The 19,690-nt window shown below is 36.6% G+C and overlaps 2 protein-coding genes across 2 annotated transcripts; one reads left to right on the top strand and one right to left on the bottom strand.

Moving 5' to 3' along the window:
• Positions 1–5,689: 5,689 nt before the first annotated feature.
• On the bottom strand, positions 5,690–6,638 carry LOC111406673. Its single transcript, XM_023036062.1, has 2 exons — positions 6,544–6,638; positions 5,690–6,338 (listed from the first exon to the last, which is right to left on the bottom strand). Exons 1-2 carry the CDS (start codon positions 6,636–6,638, stop codon positions 5,690–5,692), a joined length of 744 nt encoding a protein of 247 aa, XP_022891830.1.
• Positions 6,639–12,790: 6,152 nt separating this feature from the next.
• Positions 12,791–18,141, top strand: LOC111406672 (ubiquitin carboxyl-terminal hydrolase 12-like). Its single transcript, XM_023036060.1, has 13 exons — positions 12,791–12,843; positions 12,880–13,037; positions 13,156–13,421; positions 13,549–13,767; positions 13,883–13,964; positions 14,058–14,173; positions 14,450–14,548; positions 15,500–15,609; positions 16,692–16,766; positions 17,458–17,533; positions 17,611–17,712; positions 17,790–17,858; positions 17,957–18,141. The coding sequence occupies exons 1-13, from the start codon at positions 12,791–12,793 to the stop codon at positions 18,113–18,115; spliced, it is 1,584 nt and encodes a 527-aa protein (XP_022891828.1). The 3' UTR covers positions 18,116–18,141.
• The last annotated feature ends 1,549 nt before the right edge of the window (positions 18,142–19,690 follow it).

Genomic DNA, 19,690 nt, shown 5'->3' with positions numbered 1-19,690 from the left:
GTCTAAACTTTCCATCTAAATGATACTCCATTCTATAAAAATTTAAATGTAAGAACATTGAACAAGAGATAATAAAATAACGCATAATCTCAAAAAATCAAGGGCACCGAATTCTAGCTACCATACAATACGCAAGACATTGACGCTAATAACAAAATAAATTCAATAAAAATGTAAAAAAATAATTAATTAAATTAAAATACAAATTAATGAGATTTTCAATAAAAGGAAATTATTAATATTTAAAGAACACAAAAAAATTAAAAATTAAAGATTAACTATGTTTTCAAAAAAATTTAAAGAATATAAATATTATTTAAATAAATTTTAAATAATTAAAGAATATAAAAATTAAATAAATAAATAACATAATTATTATTTAATCAAGTTAAAATTATAAAGAAAATTAATCTTGTATATTACATTTAGAAAATATATTTACGAAAAAAAATTAAAATTAGATACAAATTAAAGTATAATATTATTTAAATAAATTAGAAAACAAAATCAAAGATTATTTCATAAAAAAGGAACAAAATAAATTGTTAATTTCAGATAATATTCAATTATTAAATTATATAAATAAAAGACAAGTATATAACATAATTATTATTTAATCAAATTAAAAAATAAATTAATTATAAAATATATTTAAAAAAATAAAAATTAAATATATATTTTAAAAAAATATATGTTAACAGTCGAACCCGACTATTAACAGTCTGTTTGACTGTCGGACTCGACTGTTAACAGTCAAGACAATACCTAACTGTTAACAGTCAAGACCCGACTATTACTGTTAATAGTCGGGTTCGACTGACTGTTAACAGTTGATGTTTTTCCCTTCCTTTTTTCGTCGAAAATCGCCATTTTCGACGATGAGAGGTTCAAAAAATTCATATTTTCCACCCAAGCACCATACAATCTAACTACTCATGCAAGTATTAAACTGAATGAATGTAAAAAAATTCAATTGATTATAAACAACAAAAATTACAAATTTGTGCAAGAAAACTAACCGAAATAGTTTCGTCCAGTGGTAGATAGTGGTCGTTGATCGAAGTCGTGGCGTCAGTCGGCCGATGGTTGATCGGACTGTTTTTGTGGCAACTAAGGCGTCGATTTTCTTTGGATCGGTCGGTTAGGCTTCGAAAACAGTTTGTATTGTTGAAGGGTAAAATCGCCCTTTTATGTGTAAAGTTATTTTTTAACTAATTTTTTTTAATTGATTTAAAAATTGACTTAATGGAAACCCCCGCCCACATCACCATTCAATATTTCTTGGCCAACTATTGGCCAAACCACCTGGGCACTAGGCCCAATGTGATTTGAGTAGAAGCAATAACAAGAATATTTCTAGTGGAACATCTTTCAGAGAGATGGTTCACTAATAGACCGAGGGATAAGTAACTCGATGGGGGCAGGGAAGGGATATAACTCAGCGGTAGAGTGTCACCTTGACGTGGTGGAAGTCATCAGTTCGGGGTTAAATGCTAATATTAAAATTTGCTACAGTATTTGAGTGATTTCTGTATATTTCCTCAGGCATGAGCAACTTGGTTGGCATCCTCTTAACAAAAGAAACAGTAACATTTCTAAATGAGGTTAGCAGATAAGAAATTATAGAGATGATGGTTCTCTCCTGGGCGAAAGATTGTGGATTCTGGATAGCGTTCACCACTTTATAGCAGTCCAATTGAAGAGTGGAAATTTCGAGGCCTATTCTGGAAGAGCTTTGTATTGAGGATTTAGGAAAATGAAGTATATTATTCAACTACTGAATGAACTGTACAAGTGCTATAAATAGCAATGAAAGAAGGCGGGAAAAATGAAAACTAAACAAACTGAACCAGCTGTAAACCAGCTGTCATTTAACTAACTGTAACTAATTTTTAACTAACTAAACTAATGCCTACTAATCTTAATACTCCCCCTCAAGATGGACTGTGAAGATTGTTGACAGCCATCTTGGATAGCAAATGAGAGAGCACAGCTGTAGGCAACGGTTTTGTAAAAATGTCAGCAAGTTGATGATTTGTTCGGACCGGCAATAACTTGATGAACCCTTCACTGACTTTATCTAGTACAAAATGGCAATCTATCTCTATGTGTTTGGTCCGTTCATGAAAGATGGGATTGGTGGCAATATGCACTGCTGCTTGGTTATCACAGAATATTAAAGTCGGACCTTCAAGACTGATATGTAAATCAAGAAGCAATGATGTATCCAAATGAGTTCACTGGTGGTCGATGCCAACGCACGGTATTCGGCTTCAGCAGATGACCTGGAAACTGTACATTGTTTCTTAGCCTTCCACGACACCATGGAGTCTCCTAGGAAGACACAAAATCCAGTGACTGATTTTCGAGAATCTAAGCATGATCCCCAATCTGCATCGGCAAAGGCACGCAATTGTAATGTTGAATTAGCTGAGAACAAGATTCCTTGTCCAGGAGTACCCTTAATGTACCGTAGCAAATGGTGAGCAGCACTTAAGTGAGGCTTTCGCGGTTGAGAGACAAATTGGCTGAGTTTGTGAACAGCAAATGTGATGTCCGGTCTTGAAATGGTTAGGTATAGGAGGCGTCCAATCAATTTCCCATATAAAGAACCATCTTCCAGCAGCTCCCCCTCAAATGAATTCAGTCGAACCTTTGGATCCATTGGTAGGGTAGCAGGCTTGCCAGCAATAAATCCGGTATCATCAAGTAATTGGAGGGCATAGTGCCTTTGAGAGAGGACAATGCCTTGTTGGGAACGAGCAATCTCCAAACCAAGAAAATATTTAAGTTTGCCAAGATCTTTGAGCTTAAATTGGCTATGTAGAAATGACTTCAAGTTAGCAATAACCTGTAAATCTGATCCGGTGATGACTATATCATCAACGTAGACTAGTAAAGCAACAAAGCTACTTCCGGAACCCTTTGTGAATAAGGAGTAATCAAATTTAGATTGCTGGAAACCATGTAGTAAAAGAGCATGAGAAAATTTCAAAAACCACTGTCTTGAGGCTTGTTTCAAGCCATAGATAGATTTATGCAGCTTACATACCAAACGATTTGCTTGATTTCCCGGGGGACTGTGAGGATCATAACCCAAAGGTAAGTCCATGTAAATTTCTTCAAAGAGATCTCCATGAAGGAAGGCGTTATTGACATCCAACTGAATGATGTGCCATTTGTTGATGGCAGCAATGGCTAAGAGGAGCTTCACAGTAACCAATTTTGCAACCGGAGAGAATGTTTCCAAAAAGTCTAATCCCTCTTGTTGGGTGTACCCTTTGGCCACTAGACGAGCTTTGTAGCTATCGACAGTACCATCAGAGTTGTACTTGATTTTGTACACCCATTTGCAACCGATGGAATGTTTTCCTTTAGGCAAGTTGGTAATGGACCAGGTTTTATGGATTCCATGGCTGATAACTCACTTACCATAGCCTCTTTCCAATGGTCAAATTTCACTGCTTGATGGTAAAATTGTGGTGCAAAGTTTGAAGATATGTTGAGAAGGAAGTTGCCGTGGGGCTGAGAGAATTTTGTATATGAAAGGTAATCATTCAAAGGATATGAACAGGAAGGGGATGCAATTTGGTTTAGTCTTTTGGATATGAAGTTGCAATGAAAGTCTTGAAGATATGAAGGAGGTTTACTGATTCTAAGGGATCTTCTAAGAGGAGGATCATTAGGTGGGGTCCTGTTATCAGAAATATTCGAGCTTGGAGGGCAACTAGAAGACATATCTTTGGTGGAATTGTGTATTTCTATGGCAGGGTGAGGTAAAACAAGATTAGGGAAAGAGTCAATAATTTTGGAATTTCTGGAAACATAATGGAAAGGGAAAATCTGTTCGTGAAATACCACATCCCTTGAAATGAAAATAGTTTTAGATATGATATCATATAAACGATATCCCTTGACACCAGGGTGATAACCAATAAAGACACAAGTTCTTGCTCTAGGTTGAAATTTTAGGCGATGAGCTGTGAGAGTTGATGCAAAACAAAGACATCCAAAGACCCTAAGAAAGTTATAATCTACTGGTGAGTTGTAGAGTAAAGAGAATGGTGTCTTGTTTTGTAAAATTGGTGAAGGAGTTCTGTTAATGAGGTATGTTGCCGTGAGGACACAATCACCCCAGAATGAGATAGGAACTTGAGATTGGAAGAATAGAGCTCTGGCTACATTAAGTATATGTTGGTGTTTCCTTTCAACAACTGAGTTTTGTTCAGGTCGTTCAACACAAGAAAACTGATGGAACACACCCTTTGATTTAAAGAAGTCTGCAAAGCGCAACTCAGGAGCATTATCAGATCTGAATGCTTTGATGACTTTATGAAATTGTGTTTCAATGAGACTGAAAAATCTGGGAATGATGGTGTGTACATCTGCCTTTTGTTTCATAAGATAAACCCATGTAAATCTTGTGCAATCATCGACTAATGTGAGAAAAAACCTGTGGTCATCTCGTGTTGGAGAGCTATATGGACCCCAAATGTCACAATGAACAAGATCAAAAGCATTGGGAGATAGATGGTTATTCGAAACAAACGATAACCTTCTTTGCTTAGCAAGTGGGCAAATATAACAAGGTCCACAATCAGTTCTGTCATTCTTGAAATCCAGCTGATTTCTCAAAGTCTCCAATCTTTTAAAAGACAAATGACCTAGTCTATGATGCCATACATGAGAGGTCACATTATTCACTACAGAATTATACACATTTTTAGATGAATTACATTCATTCTTCATCACCTTTGTCACATCAATGATGTAGAGACCATTCACTCTTTTACCCCTGCCAATCGTCTTCAAGCTGCATAGGTCCTGAATATCACAATATTCAGTGAGAAATCTGATGCTTATATTTGAGTTCTTGGTCAGAGAGCTAATAGACAACAGATTGAAATTGAATTGGGGAACGAATAACACATCTTCAAGAACCAGTTCAGGAGTAACTTTAACAATTCCAGCAAAGTGTACAGGAATTCTGGAGCGATTAGGTAGTGTGATATAGACATTCTCCACTGCCTTTAATGTTTGAAAGGATGCACGATTGAAGCAAACATGACTGGTTGCTCCTGAATCCAGTACCCAATATCCAGGAGAATTGAAGATTTGATTAATGAAAATTGAGAAACAAGTACCTGAGACATGGCCAGAATTAGCCCCTTCATTTTCCAATTTTGCACTAGCAAGATGTGTGTTCAGCATGTTCATTAGATGTTGGTATTGTTCAGGATTCAATGTCTGCATGAAATTTCCAAGGTCGCCAGTGGTGATTTGCTCTGGAACAGAATCAGAAATTTGGTTAGCCATTGCATTGTTTGATTGAAAATTATAACTTGCCTGACTCCTCGAATTCATTCCTGTTTGGTTGGTTAAACCTGATTTCTGGTTTGACTTGTATCCTAGAGGGTAACCATGAAGTTTATAGCATTTATCAACAATATGACCTCCAAATCCACAATAAGAACAGATAGGTCTTTCCTTTTTCTGATTCTTGTTATAGGATGGTCCAGTATTCATCCTTTTTGTGTCATTTTTGGCATAGAAAGCCAAGGAATCAGTGGAATCAGCATGACTGTTCACAACTCTTTGATGTTCTTCTTGGCTGATCAGTGAGAACACTTCATTGATAGGAGGAATGGGATCCATAAGCAGTTGTTGTGCTCGAACTTGAGCATAAGAATCATTTAATCCCATTAGGAAAGACATACTCCATGTGGTAAAATTCAGCTAACTTCTTATTTCCTCCACACTCACATTTTCCACACGAGCAGGAAGGTCTGTAATTGCTAAGTTCCTCCCAAACAGCTTTCAATTTAGTGAAATAGACACTAGCAGACATCTGTCCTTGTGTGTGATTCATTAATTCACGTTTTAGTTGGAAAATTCTTGGACCATTCCTTTGTTGAAAACGTTCCTTAAGATCAGTCCAGATTTCATGAGCAGATTCAGAGTATATTATGCTAGCTGTAATGTCTTTTGATACAGAATTAAGGATCCATGAGATAACAATATTGTTATTACGAATCCACGAATTAAGAAGATCAACATTACTTTCAGGCCGACTGATGGATCCATCAATAAATCCTAATTTGTTCTTCACTGATAATGCTATTATCATAGCACGACTCCAGGATGTGTAATTCTCACCTGTTAGAGGCTGTGAAACGAGAATGAGACCTGGACTGTCTGAGTGATGAAGATAATACGGACTAGAGCCATCATCAATGGCGGAATGACTCACTGATGAGGACGAATTTTGGTTTGATGGATTCTGATCTGAGGTGTCTGCCATAATGAGTCGGTTGATCTGCCGGAATCTAATGGCGGAGCTGAGAGCGTATTAGCTCTGATACCATATTGAGGATTTAGGAAAATGAAGTATATTATTTAACCACTGAATGAACTGTACAAGTGCTATAAATAGCAATGAAAGAAGGCGGGAAAAATGAAAACTAAACAAATTGAACCGGCTGTCATTTAACTAACTGTAACTAATTTTTAACTAACTAAACTAACGCCTACTAATCTTAATACTTTGGAACAGGCCGCAACCAGTTCACCATATTCATTTTTACAGATTGCTCTACTGCCAAAACTCCTCCGAGCATTCTCAACTGCGACGTCGACATTCATTTTAAGCTACCCCGGGCAGGTGGCTTCCACCGACTTGCACAGGTGGTTCCAGTTGTCTATGATGATTCCCGGCTTTCAATCTTACACCTCGCCTCCTGGAACTAAATCAAAACTGCTGCTGCTTTTTGGAGAGATAGATCAGGTTTGCCTGAACGGCCTTCAAAGACTGATGAATTCCTGGCATTCCAAACACTCACGAAATCACAATAAACGTCTCCAAATCTGCAAGTGGCAGAGTTCTCCAGGCAACGAGAAAGAGTTCTACAGCAATAGGTCGTTTCAATTCCAGTACCAACCCTAAGAAATGCTGATTTTCCAAACCTTCTCCGCTTCCTGGCATCTAAAGAAAGCATGGAAAGAGCATTCGCGCTAGAAACCACATCTGCAGGAGCTCATCTCTATCTGGATATATCGGAAACAGAGGGTGAATTTTGGGGCATAATCTCCAAAAGGATTTTCCAAACAAAGATATTGATCTTATTGTAAGAACAAATAATTGCAGAATTTGATATTGCAAATTATGAAGTTTGATTTATACTGAAGCGAATATAGGAAAATATGAATTGAAGAAAGCAATATGGAGAAGAATATCAATTTGTATTCATTCATTTCTCTCGTGAATATGCTGTACAATGCCTTAGCTATTTATAGAGAGGAAAGAATCTACTCTAACTAACTCTATACAGGTGGGTATAAGCTGTACAAAAAAAATTACAGAATTGGAAAACAAACTCTAGCTATGCAGCAATATATTCCCAGCAATTCTTCTAGAGACTTCTTCATCTAGAATCTGTAGTCTAGCTGGATTTGTGTCTCACGTCTATTTCCACTAAGCTTTGAGTTGGCATCAATGCTCCTTTATTTTCTTGCTGATTTACTTGATTTAATAGCCCCCGCAAGATGGAGAGTATATATCTAATACTCCCATCTTGAGCAAATGTGAACGCAGACTAGAAGAGCATAGAGCCTTGGTTAATAAATCTGCCACTTGTGAGTTGCTGTTGACATATTCAGTGGTTATTCTTCCTTCTTGAATTCTGTCTCGAATAAGATGGCAATCAAGTTCAATATGCTTGGTTCTTTCATGAGAGACTGGGTTTGTGGCAATGTAGATGGCAGCCTTATTGTCACAATATAAGGTAGCTGACTGAGGATGTTCAATCTGTAAATCTCGAAGCAAATATCGTATCCAAGTTAGCTCACAACATATATTTGCCATTGTTCTATACTCTGCTTCAGTGAAGGATCTGGAGATAGTCCCTTGTTTCTTAGATTTCCAAGACACCGAGGACTTGCCAATAAATACACAATATCTCGTGACCGATCACCTTGTATCTGGACATGCCTCCCAATCCGAATCACAAAAGCCTTCTAGTTTTAACGTAGAATTAGAGGGATAGAAAAGACCTTGTCCTGGTGATCTCTTAATGTATCGAAGAACTTTGTAAGCTGCATGTAAATGGGGAATTCGAGGACAATCCATAAATTGACTAAGCAATTGCACCGGATAGGAAAGATCAGGTCTAGTGATTGTTAAATAGAGTAACCTTCCAATCAATCTTCTGTAGACAGAGGGATTAGTAACAATTTCACCATGATCCTTGGATAATTTCAGATTTTGGTCTAATGGAACTTTGGCTGGAGTTGCTCCAATTTTTCCAGAATCTGCCAGGATGTCTAGTGCATATTTTCGCTGGCGAATGTGAATACCACGATCTGATCTGCCCACTTCAAGGCCAAGGAAATGCTTCAGTTTTCCATTGTAATATTATGAGAAGGTAAAGGGACTGGTGAATTTATGTTCTCATCAATGTATGTGTTGCTGGAATTTACCACTTCTAAGATAGGTTGAGGGATGTTTGGGAGAGGATTTGATGTAGTGGTGAGAGGTTCCTTGTAAGGAAAAATATTTTCATGGAAAAGAACATTGCGAGAGATGAACGTCTTGTTTGTTTCTAAGTCAAGGAGTTTGTACCCTTTGATGCCGAAAGGGTATCCAAGAAAGATACATCGATGTGCCCCAGGGTCAAATTTGTGCCTGCCATGAACAAGAGTTGTAGCAAAAGCCAAGCATCCAAAAACTTTGAGATGAAAGTATGAAGGTCGAGTTTGAAACAACAGTTCAAATGGTGTTTTGTGATAAAGTAGAGGAGAGGGATTCTATTTATAAGATAAACAGCTGTAAGACACAATCAGTCCAATACTTTAGTGAAATTTCACTTTGAAATCTAAGAGCTCTGGCAACATTTAAAATGTGTTGGTGCTTTCTTTCAATGATGGAATTTTGTTGCGGTGTTTCCACGCAGGATCTTTGATGTATGATGCCCTTTTTCGAGTAAAATTCTGTCATATTAAATTCAGCACCATTATCACTGCGAATTATTTTGATTTTAGTACCAAATTGTGTCTCAATCATGTTGCAGAAAGTTTGAACAGCATTAGAGGTCCCAGATTTTTTGTTTCGAAAGGTAAACCCAAGTACGTCGGCTATAATCATCAACGATGGTCAGAAAATACCTTGAACCATCATGGCTAATTTCATTACATGGTCCCATAAATCACAATGAACAAGATCAAAACATTTCTGTGACTTGTGTTGGCTTGGAATGAAAGGAATTTTATGTAACTTTGCTAGGGGACAAACTAGACAAGGTTTCTTATCTATAACAGATTTCGAACTAGAGGTATGATCAGGTAAATGAAAGTTAGGATATGATGAGTGACCTAATCTATAGTGCCATAGGTCAAATTCATTTGCAAGCAGCAACACGAGTTTTAGCAGTCGTGGGAGCACGAGTGTCTGTCAAAGTTGAGGGAGATACTTTCTTTTGCAGTAAATGATACAGTCCATGCTTTACCTCACCCATTCCAGTCGTTGTCCAAGTCAGAAGGCCTTGGAGAAAACAAGTTTCAGAAAGAAAAATTAAGCAACAATTCAAATTCTGAGTCATCTTCCTGGCTGAAATAAGGTTAAAAGAAAATGAAGGAACATATAGCACATTTTCAAGGATAATGGAACCTGTGAATCTAACAGTGCCAATGTGACTAACTAAAACCATTTCTCCATTAGGTAAAGTTCCTGAATATGAAACAGGTGTTGGATTTGAAGTAAAAAAGGAAATGGAACAGATCATATGATCTGTTGCCCCTGTGTCTAATATCCAAGGAATGGTTGAAGTGTCATGGAATTTATTATTATATGCTGATAAACCAAGAGAGATACCAGACATTTTTGGTATAGCATCATCAGAGGTAACACTTGTTTGGGCATGACTGGTAGCGGCTGGATGATGTTGTGTTTTAAATAGTGCCATTAGTTGAGAATATTGCTCTGGTGTCAAGGAAAGATGTGGATTATCATTGACTTGCTCCTGATTAAAAGGCATAAGAGTGGAAACTTGGTTGACATTAGATGCAGCAGGTTTGCTTTTCCCTTCAAACTTGTGTCCTAGAGGATACCCATGTAGTTTGTAGCACCTGTCTGCTGAGTGTCCGGGCATTTTACAATGAGAACATGATGGTTTGTTAGGGTTGGCTTTGAGACATCTTTCAAGGGAGTGGCCAGGCATCTTACAAAAACTGCAGTAATACCTTTCCCTCCTCTGATTTCCCTGATATGACTTACCTGCATTAAATTTTCCTTTTGCCAACATTGCCATAGTATCATCAGGTGTGTTGTCAAAAGAGATCTGCTGCCTCTTTTCTTCTTGTTGGATAAGTGAATACACTTCATTCAAACTTAGGAATGGGTTTAATCAAAAGGATTTGTGCCTTTAAGCTTTTGTAAAAGTCATTAAGCCCCATCAAGAACTTCATAACCCAATCTCTCTGTTGGTTATTTATTACTTCTTTCAATCCTCCACAAGAACAACTAGGGATAGATTCATAATTCATCAATTCATCTAGCAATGTTTTCAGTTTTGAAAAATACACAATCACACTATCCTGATTTTGCACCAGATTGGCAATGTTTTGTTTGATCTCGAAGACCCTTGGTGCATTCTGCTGCGCAAACCTTTACTTGAGTTCCTTCCATAGTTGATGGGCTGTATCAGCATATAGAGTGCTGCATTTGATATCAGGTGCCATGGTGTTTTGCAGCCAAGTGATGACTATATCATTACATCGAAGCCAATGTTCCATGAGGGGACTGTCTGCAGCAGTGGGTTCAGCAATGCTTCCATCAATAAAACCAAGTTTGTTCTTGATTCGGAGCGCACGCTTCATGGATCTTGCCCAAGAGTGATAGTTATTTGAGTCCAGATCATGAGAAACAAGCAAGGATCCAGAATTATCATTTGCACCAATGTAAAAAGGACTATTTGGTTGTGAGGGATCAGAATTTGTATTTCTGGTTTGAGTGGCATTAGTAATATTTTGAGCAATATTGGATTCATCTAAATCAGCCATTGTTGGCTCTGATACCATATCAGAAAATATGAATTGAAGAAAGCAATATGGAGAAGAATATCAATTTGTATTCATTCATTTCTCTCGTGAATATGCTCTACAATGCCTTAGCTATTTATAGAGAGGAAGGAATCTACTCTAACTAACTCTATACAAGTGGGTATAAGCAGTACAAAAAATAACAGAATTGGAAAACAAACTCCAGCTATGCAGCAATATATTCCCAGCAATTCTTCTAGAGACTTCTTCATCTAGAATCTGTAGTCTAGCTGGATTTGTGTCTCACTTCTATTTCCACTAAGCTTTGAGTTGGCATCAATGCTCCTTTATTTTCTTGCTGACATACTTGATTTAATAGCGAACATACAGAAATTGAATGTCGAATCAGTAAACTATTTCGAATTACGAAAGGGAAGAAACCAGCAAAACCAGGCCTGTGTCACAGTGTCCTTTAAACATATTCACTCTCTTGCTTGAGGATTCTGTAAGCGTCTTCTTCCATAATACAACGAGAAAATCTACAGAAATTGAACACCGGATTTCTGCAACGGCGAACTGAATCTGTTTCTGAATCGACCATCTACCATTAGGGAACTGAGAATTTGTCAGAGAAATGGAAACTGAAAACTGTGTGCAGAAACAAAAAGGAATTTGTCTGTGTGGAGAATGGAGGAATTCTCTGTTCGAGACTTTTGCATAACTCCCATAAAAACACTTTTCTTTGCTCCGCACAATTATAGATGACAGTCCAACATAATTACTGTGAGCTTGTATGCGCTCCAAACTCCTAAAAATTCATATAAATAAACTTTGAGATCATAATAACAGTGAACAGTCCTTTTGTGTCAATGTTACTGAAAAAAGATGTAAGTTAAGCTCACATTTAATTTAATTTCAACTCGAATATAAGAGGGCAATCGAAATATTCTCCAACAAAATTTTCGGTTTATACAAAATGCGAACAGCAATTTTTAATCCTTATCAGCTTGAAGCTGCGACGGATCCAATTTGTATAATTTTACGCTGCGTCTGGCAGAATGGAGTTAAGATTCTTAAAATAAAAGTTCGTAAAAGGTAATCAATTAATTTTCGGAATCTCTCTTTCTTGTAAACGCAGAACGAATTTCTTGTTCACATTGTAATTGGTGAAGTTTATTATTGTGTCTCTCTCTGAACATATATTTTTATACATAAATACTCATGGTTAGATTCCTTATTAGCGTTGACTTTATTTCCCCTTATACGGGAAACGAGTATTGGAATTTTGGTTTCTGGTATATTATTCACTTTGTTTCTGTGAGTGGGTTCATTTGGTTAGAGGTTGTCAATCCATGGAAGGTAATTAATTAATTTATTGTCTGCTTTTTTGAATTTTTAAAAAGTTTTAATAAAGTTTTCCTGTTAATCCTTGTATTATCATAATCTGCATGATGCTATAAAATGAACGAGTGCATATTTTTATTTTTATTTTTTTTAAATTTGATGCGGTCTCCTTTGGTTTCTTTGTGTATATCTGATTTTGCTTTCTCAGAATGTGACAATTTGTTTTTTGAATTTCAGTTTTATAATTCTTCTGAGATTTACTTAGTAGATGTTGTAATGCAGGAAGCAGTAATCCAGGGGGAAATGAATCCGTGGAGGAACTTCAGACTTCAACATTTACTTGGCGAATTGAGAATTTCTCTACGCTAAATGTGAAGAAGAAATATTCGGAAACATTTGTCGTTGGAGGATACCAATGGCACGTTTGATCTTTCCTACTACACTGAACACTCATTGCTGCTATTACGAGTCTCGTATTTACTAACTTTTGCTTTCTTTTCATAGGCGGATTCTTGTTTTCCCAAAGGGTAACGGCAATGACTGTTTGTCGGTGTATCTGGATGTTCCAGATTCAGCTGGTTTAGAGTATGGGTGGAGTAGATATGCTCAGTTCGGTATTTCTGTAATTAGTCAAATTCACACTAGGTACACGATCAGAAAAGGTTAGTACTACCATTCAAACTGGATTTTAACATCATATCAAGATTCACAAGAGAACTCAAATAGTTTGCATCTGTTGTTTCATAAATTTCATGGATATGTATTCCTTCCACGATGCAGATACTCAACATGATTTCAATGCCCGAGAAAGTGATTGGGGTTTCACAAGTTTAATGCCTTTATCTGAACTGCATGATCCAAACAGACGCTTTCTTGTCAATGATACATGTATAATTGAAGCCAATGTTTCTGTTCGTGTAACTGTGAGTCATCCGTTGTATGACTCGAAAAAGGAAACCGGTTTTGTTGGACTCAATAATCAAGGAGCAAGTTGCTATCTGAACTCTCTCATACAAACTTTGTATCATCTTCCCTACTTCAGGAAGGTCGCCTTTTTTCTTTTAAAAAATTTTAATTTATAAAACGTGTCTTTACTCCCGCCTTCTGTCTATCTGTCTGGTACAGTTTACAGAGACGTTTTATATGGATTAAAATATTATTTTTGGGTTTTAGGCTGTATGTCACACTCCCATCACTGAGAATGACATGCCATCTGGGAGCATCCCTCTGGCCCTGCAGAATTTATTTAGTGAGCTCCAGTCCAGTGACAACACTGTTACGTCAAAGGAGTTTATGGAAGCATTTGGATGGATTACATATAACTCTTTTCCACAACATGATGTCAAAGAATTTTTTAGAACTTTATTTGAAAAACTGGAAGAGAAAATGAAGGTAAGGCAATATTCAGCAATTATTCTTTCCAGGCAATGTTCAGCAATTATTCTTTCTATTTTACGGGGAATTGTGGACATTATTTCTCATCTTCTATTGTTATCGTATTCTTTAGAAGTTATTTGAGGGGCACCATGTGGACTTCATCGAATGCATCAATGTGAACTATAAATCTACCAGGCGGGGATTATTTTATGGTATTGTAGAAATTAGATGCGATCATAATATTGTCAACTACCGCCAATATTATTATGCACAACATTAAACTGATCGCTAACAATTTGTGGCAGATCTTCAGCTTGATGTCAAGGGTTGTCGTGATGTTTATGCCGCCTTAGATAAGTATGTTGAAAAGGAATGTCTTAAGGGTGATAATAAATATCATGCTGGATCATATGGCTTGCAGGTTTGTAGGACCTTCTTTTTGCAAGGTGTATCGCTCCTCTTATTTCTTTGACTAAAAATGAGGCTGACATAGTTTAAGCTACTCAGAATCTGATCTAAAAAACCTGTCTTTGGAAGGTTATAGGGGGATCTAACGTCATTAGACCTGAGTTGAGCATGATTTTGTCAGGAGATTGTGTGGATGTATAAGCCTGAAAGCACTATTGTTTTGGCAGTTGCCATTCACATATTTTCAGACATTTAACTTTATTGATGAAAACTATGCTGATTGTTTTAGGATGCTAAGAAGGGCCTCTTGTTCATTGACTTGCCCCCAATTCTTCCGATTCACCTGAAGCGATTTGAATATGATTTTATACGGGACACTATGGTCAAGGTCAGAATGCAAGGCTTCTTTATTTATTTTTTTCCCCTTCTCGAATCATTTTCATCTGAATGGTGCTTCATTTTACCTTTCTTTCTTACATTGCATGAAGAGGGATTACTAAGAGCATCTTTCGTATACAAGTTGAACACATGGCTGGCCGAGTGAAAAACAATGAAAGAAAAAGAACAATGCATGAAGCATGTCCATTAAACTCACGTCACTAGAAAATTGAGAACCCGAAATGATTTGTGGACAATTAGCTGATCCAAGTGAAATATACTTTCCAGAATTTGATATTCGAGCAAACTCTCTTTTTCTGATATATTTCTGACATATGGGAATTTCTAAATTCTATTTTCAACATCATTATGAAAAAAATAAAGAAATAGTAGAAAAATGGTAACAAAAATTGAAAATGCTCCCAAACGTGCACTTAATAAGTTAGTTTTGGATAACTCTTGAGAAAAAGAATAAAAAAACTCTTAATACCTTCTTGTAGATTTCTAACAGTGGGTGTCATTTACATGTTACTTTAATACTTTCATTTGTATCATTCTTATAAGTTTGGTAAAACAAGATTACCACAAATGACCACATTCTCAACGACAAGAACAACTAAGCCTTATTCCTATTACATTTGGGTTTTGCTATATGATCCATGTATTTTGGAATGTTATATCCCGAGTAGGGAATGTACTTTTGTTCATTAGGAATGTCTAGTGAATTCTCCATTGTGCTGTTTCTTTACTCAATCATTCTGATGCTGTGTCCTGGTCTCTTTTGACCTTGTATTCTTTCATCTACTTTTGTAGCTGCCAAAATTTGACATCATATAGTAGGTTCCAAGTGCAAGGATTTTAGATGAATTGGTCGCTAAGCTGTGATTATATTGTTGATACTCTTCAAAATGATGTTATTCTCTTGTTAAAAAAGAAGATTCTCACATTCTCATTAAAGCAGTTAAACGACTATTTTGAGTTCCCTCTGGAACTTGATCTGGATATAGAGGGTGGCAAATACCTTTTGCCAGAGGCTGGAAGAGGTGATAAAAACCTTTACACTCTTCACAGGTAATAATGTTCTTATGATCATGAATTTCTATTTCTTTAATGTCTAGATTTTCAAATATGAAAAGGATATGAAATAACTGCCTCCATCACTATCTCTGCACTTTGGTTTTGTACTTCTAATAACCAACGTAGAAATAATTTAAGTTTTAATCAGTGGTTGAAATATATTTCATGTTGAACCTCCACATCTAAAGTTTAAACTGTTGGAGAAGAGCACAATTATGTATTAAAATTTTGTCTTCAACATATCCCACCACCACTTGCGGGCTGGATCTTTTTTTTCCTCAATGACCCGTCATGTTACTCGAACCCTCAGGTCTTTTGCTTGAACTTCCTCATCTAAAAGCTTATATAAGAGGAAACATAGTTATATGTTTAAGTTGTGACTTCAAAATCCATATTACAACATTTTGTCCAAACTTTGTGTCTGTGGGCTACAGCTACTCGAATCTACCGTCTACTTTTTAATAAAGCTGCAGAAATTTAAAAACTTTGCTCAGGGGAGGTCGGGTTGAAACTTTGCATGTTCGTACCTGCATAACATGGAGGAATCATTTATGCTGAATGACATTATATACTTCTTTGTTGGAAGTGTCGGATTGTTCTTTAATAGGTTGTAAGACGTAGGATTTTCATGCCGGAGAATGGGGGGAATACGTATGTATTATGTAAGTGTAATAAAAATTTCTAGCAGCAGTTGAGAATAGACGTTAACCATTCACAATCTCTGTTTTTGCACATAGCAAGTCCAAAAATGTTGTGGGGCCAATTGCCACCCCCTTGCTTCCATGTGGCTTGACAATTGAGAATGACACGTATTAGGGATTTAGTCTATGCATAGTCCATACAAAATTTAAATTTGATGCCTTCAATTGCACATTTTATTGTTCCAGTTGAAAGCAAATATCTTCTAGTATGGACTAGATTAGGAAGATAAATGTTTTATATTCTATGGACAATCATTATCAATGTGCTGTTCATATCTTCATCTTTACCGCCGGGTACTTTCTGTTTGACGCTAAAGTCTTCCCAATTTGTTTACTCATTTCATTTTACATGACATATTATGTGGTTGATTACAGTGTTTTAGTCCATAGTGGTGGCGTGCATGGTGGGCACTATAGTGCTTTTATAAGGCCAAATCTTTCTCATCAGTGGTAAACATTTATTTCCTTAATGTTCTCCATTTACTTCGCAGTCATGTTTTCATGTGTTAGCATGATACATTCTACACTATCCATATAGAGTTCTGAAGATTAGTTTTTGAGAAAATAGTGAAACAGACATTTTATTATGACAGGAAGTACTTGACACCATCTAGCAGCATTTCCTGGATCTATATAAAGATGAGGCTACTAATCCTCATATAAGAAGAAATGGAAAATCATTAAATTTCTGATTGCAGAACATCTAATGTATCAGTCCCCAAAATATGCATGACTCCCAGTTTTTCTCCATTGTTGGACTAGGCCTCCACATGAATGTTTTCTCTGTTATCAGTTAGATTGTGGAATTGAGTACAGCTCCCAGTTTTATGAATTTGGAATCAAAGAAGAAACATTTTGTAACTTGAAGTACATCAATATTAGGTGAAATTATAGACTTCATTTATATTTTGTGTTCTTGTACATTTTATAAATTGATATAGTATGCATAATAGTTCTCTTTGTATTAACCATACTGCATGATTTGTTATGCAATAGCATTTCACGTACGGGGTGACTTTTTCTGCGTCAGATTTTTATGTATATTAGGTCCTCCTATAGTTTAGTTATAATCATTTGAAGTTTCTATATGCAAATACAGAGATTGTATAAACATGGTTAGTAAAATACTAATGGCTTCCAGGTATAAATTTGACGATGAACGAGTGACCAAAGTAGATGCCAAAGAGGCTTTAGAGGAGCAGTACGGGAGTAAAGAAGTATTTCTCTGTTCACAGTTCTTTTTGTTCAAGGTGGATCCTAATGTTTCCATTGCTTATATTTCATTTTTTAGCAGTTGCTGCAGACAAACTCTGGTCTCAATGATTATCAAAAGTGCTCAAATGCTTACATGCTGGTATACATACGTGAAAGTGAGAAGGAGAAAATAATGTGCAATGTAGGTTTACCTTATGATAGTATGTTCCAGATAGGATTCATTAATCTGCTCTTAACTACATTGAGTGCCTTTCCCAGGAAAGCCTTCGGAGTGACGATGGACAAAAGGAGCAAAATAAAAAAGACGAAGAATATCTGACTGTGAAGGTTCGTCTTTTCATTCTTCCTTTCAATGAAGAGCACGTTGTATTGCCAATCACAATTGGGCTTTCTTCACCTAAGAATTATACGATAAACATTCCCAGGTAGCAATTGATGAAGATATCAAACAGCATCGAGATCTTGACTTGGTAGATCATGATAAAGTTAAAAGTTTTCATATTCAGAGACAGGAACCTTTTCAACTTCTAAAGGTACAAATTTTTGATATGGCATTTTATTTGTTTGAAACTAGTAATAGTTAAACATTTTTCATACAGAGATCAATTGAATAAACACAGAAGAATCATAGTTTGGAAAGAGGAAACTCGTGGTAATAATATGGAATATAATGCACATTTTTTGAAGTTCAAATTTGGAGACTTGTTTAGTCTTTTTCCTTTTATCAAGTTCGTAATTTCAAAAATGGATTCTGAAATTGTGGTGGATCAACACCTTCCTATTTGCCTGATTGTGCTGGGCGTTTCGTCTACTCCGTCCGATATATATGACCTAAAAAATGAAGGCGGGGCTTCCTCCCCCGTTTTACCTCCGGTGTGAGAATTAGTTTATAGGCTTGAAAAATGTGATTGGAATTTTAAGGATGAAAAAGATAGATCGAAAGAGAGAACCCTTTACCTGTGCTGCGTCCGAAGGTATTTATAGACATTAGGGGTCGGATAACCGCTGGGCGGATGTGGTGCCACGTGTCCCACGTTGGCGTTCCCACTATGCCCACGTTCTGAGTGGGGGATCTCTAGTTTCCCGCCTGGAGATTGTTTCCGTATTAGCAGCTATGGAACCTAGTTAATTCACTAGGAGTTTTATGGGAGCATTAATCTCTGCTTTCATGGCACTACTCCATTCTGGTGATTGTATGGCTTCTTCAAAGGATTTTGGCTCTGTATGTGCAGTGATGGAAAGGACAAAAGCTTTATGTGGAGATGAAAGTTTATGGTAAGAGATAGTAGCTTCTAAGGGAAAAGGTTTACCTGAAGAATGTATGACCTGCTGCTTGGTCAAGTCCTAGGAATGAGGAGGTGAGCTTGCCTGTTGACAAACAAATTCCTGCAAATGAGAAGGTAGCCTTTTAATTCTTGTGGATCTATACAAATGAGGAGGTTCTTGTGCACATTGCGATTCTATGGCTGATGGGGAAGTATTCTCAAATGAGGGAAATTCTTGGATTGATGGTTCTGAGTCATGGTTTTCCATTGTAATATTATGAGAAGGTAAAGGTACTAGTGAATTTATGTTCTCATTAATGTATGTGTTGCTAGAATTTACAACTTCTAAGTTAGGTTGAGGGATGTGTGGGAGAGGATTTGATGTAGTGGTGAGAGGTTCCTTGTAAGGAAAAATATTTTCATGGAAAAGAACATTGCGAGAGATGAAAGTCTTGTTTGTTTCTAAGTCAAGGAGTTTGTACCCTTTGATGCCGAAAGGGTATCCAAGAAAGATACATCGATGTGCCCTAGGGTGAGTTGTAGCAAAAGCCAAGCATCTAAGATCTCTAAGATGAGAGTATGAAGGTTGAGTTTGAAACAACAATTCAAATGATGCTTTGTGATTAAATAGAGAAGGGGGAGTTCTATTTATAAGATAAACGGCTGTAAGGATACAATTAGTCCAATACTTTAGTGGAATTCCACTTTGAAATCTAAGAGCTCTGGCAACATTTAAAATGTGTTGGTGCTTTCTTTCAACGATGGAATTTTGTTGTGGTGTTTCCACGCAGGATCTTTGATGTATGATGCCCCTTTTTGAGTAAAATTCTATCATATTAAATTCAGCACCATTATCACTGCGAATTATTTTGATTTTAGTATCAGATTGTGTCT

This window comes from Olea europaea, chromosome 12 (assembly GCF_002742605.1).
Source record: "Olea europaea var. sylvestris chromosome 12, O_europaea_v1, whole genome shotgun sequence".
Classification (NCBI taxonomy): Eukaryota; Viridiplantae; Streptophyta; class Magnoliopsida; order Lamiales; family Oleaceae; genus Olea; species Olea europaea.
This window is presented reverse-complemented; position numbering and strand designations above follow the sequence as displayed.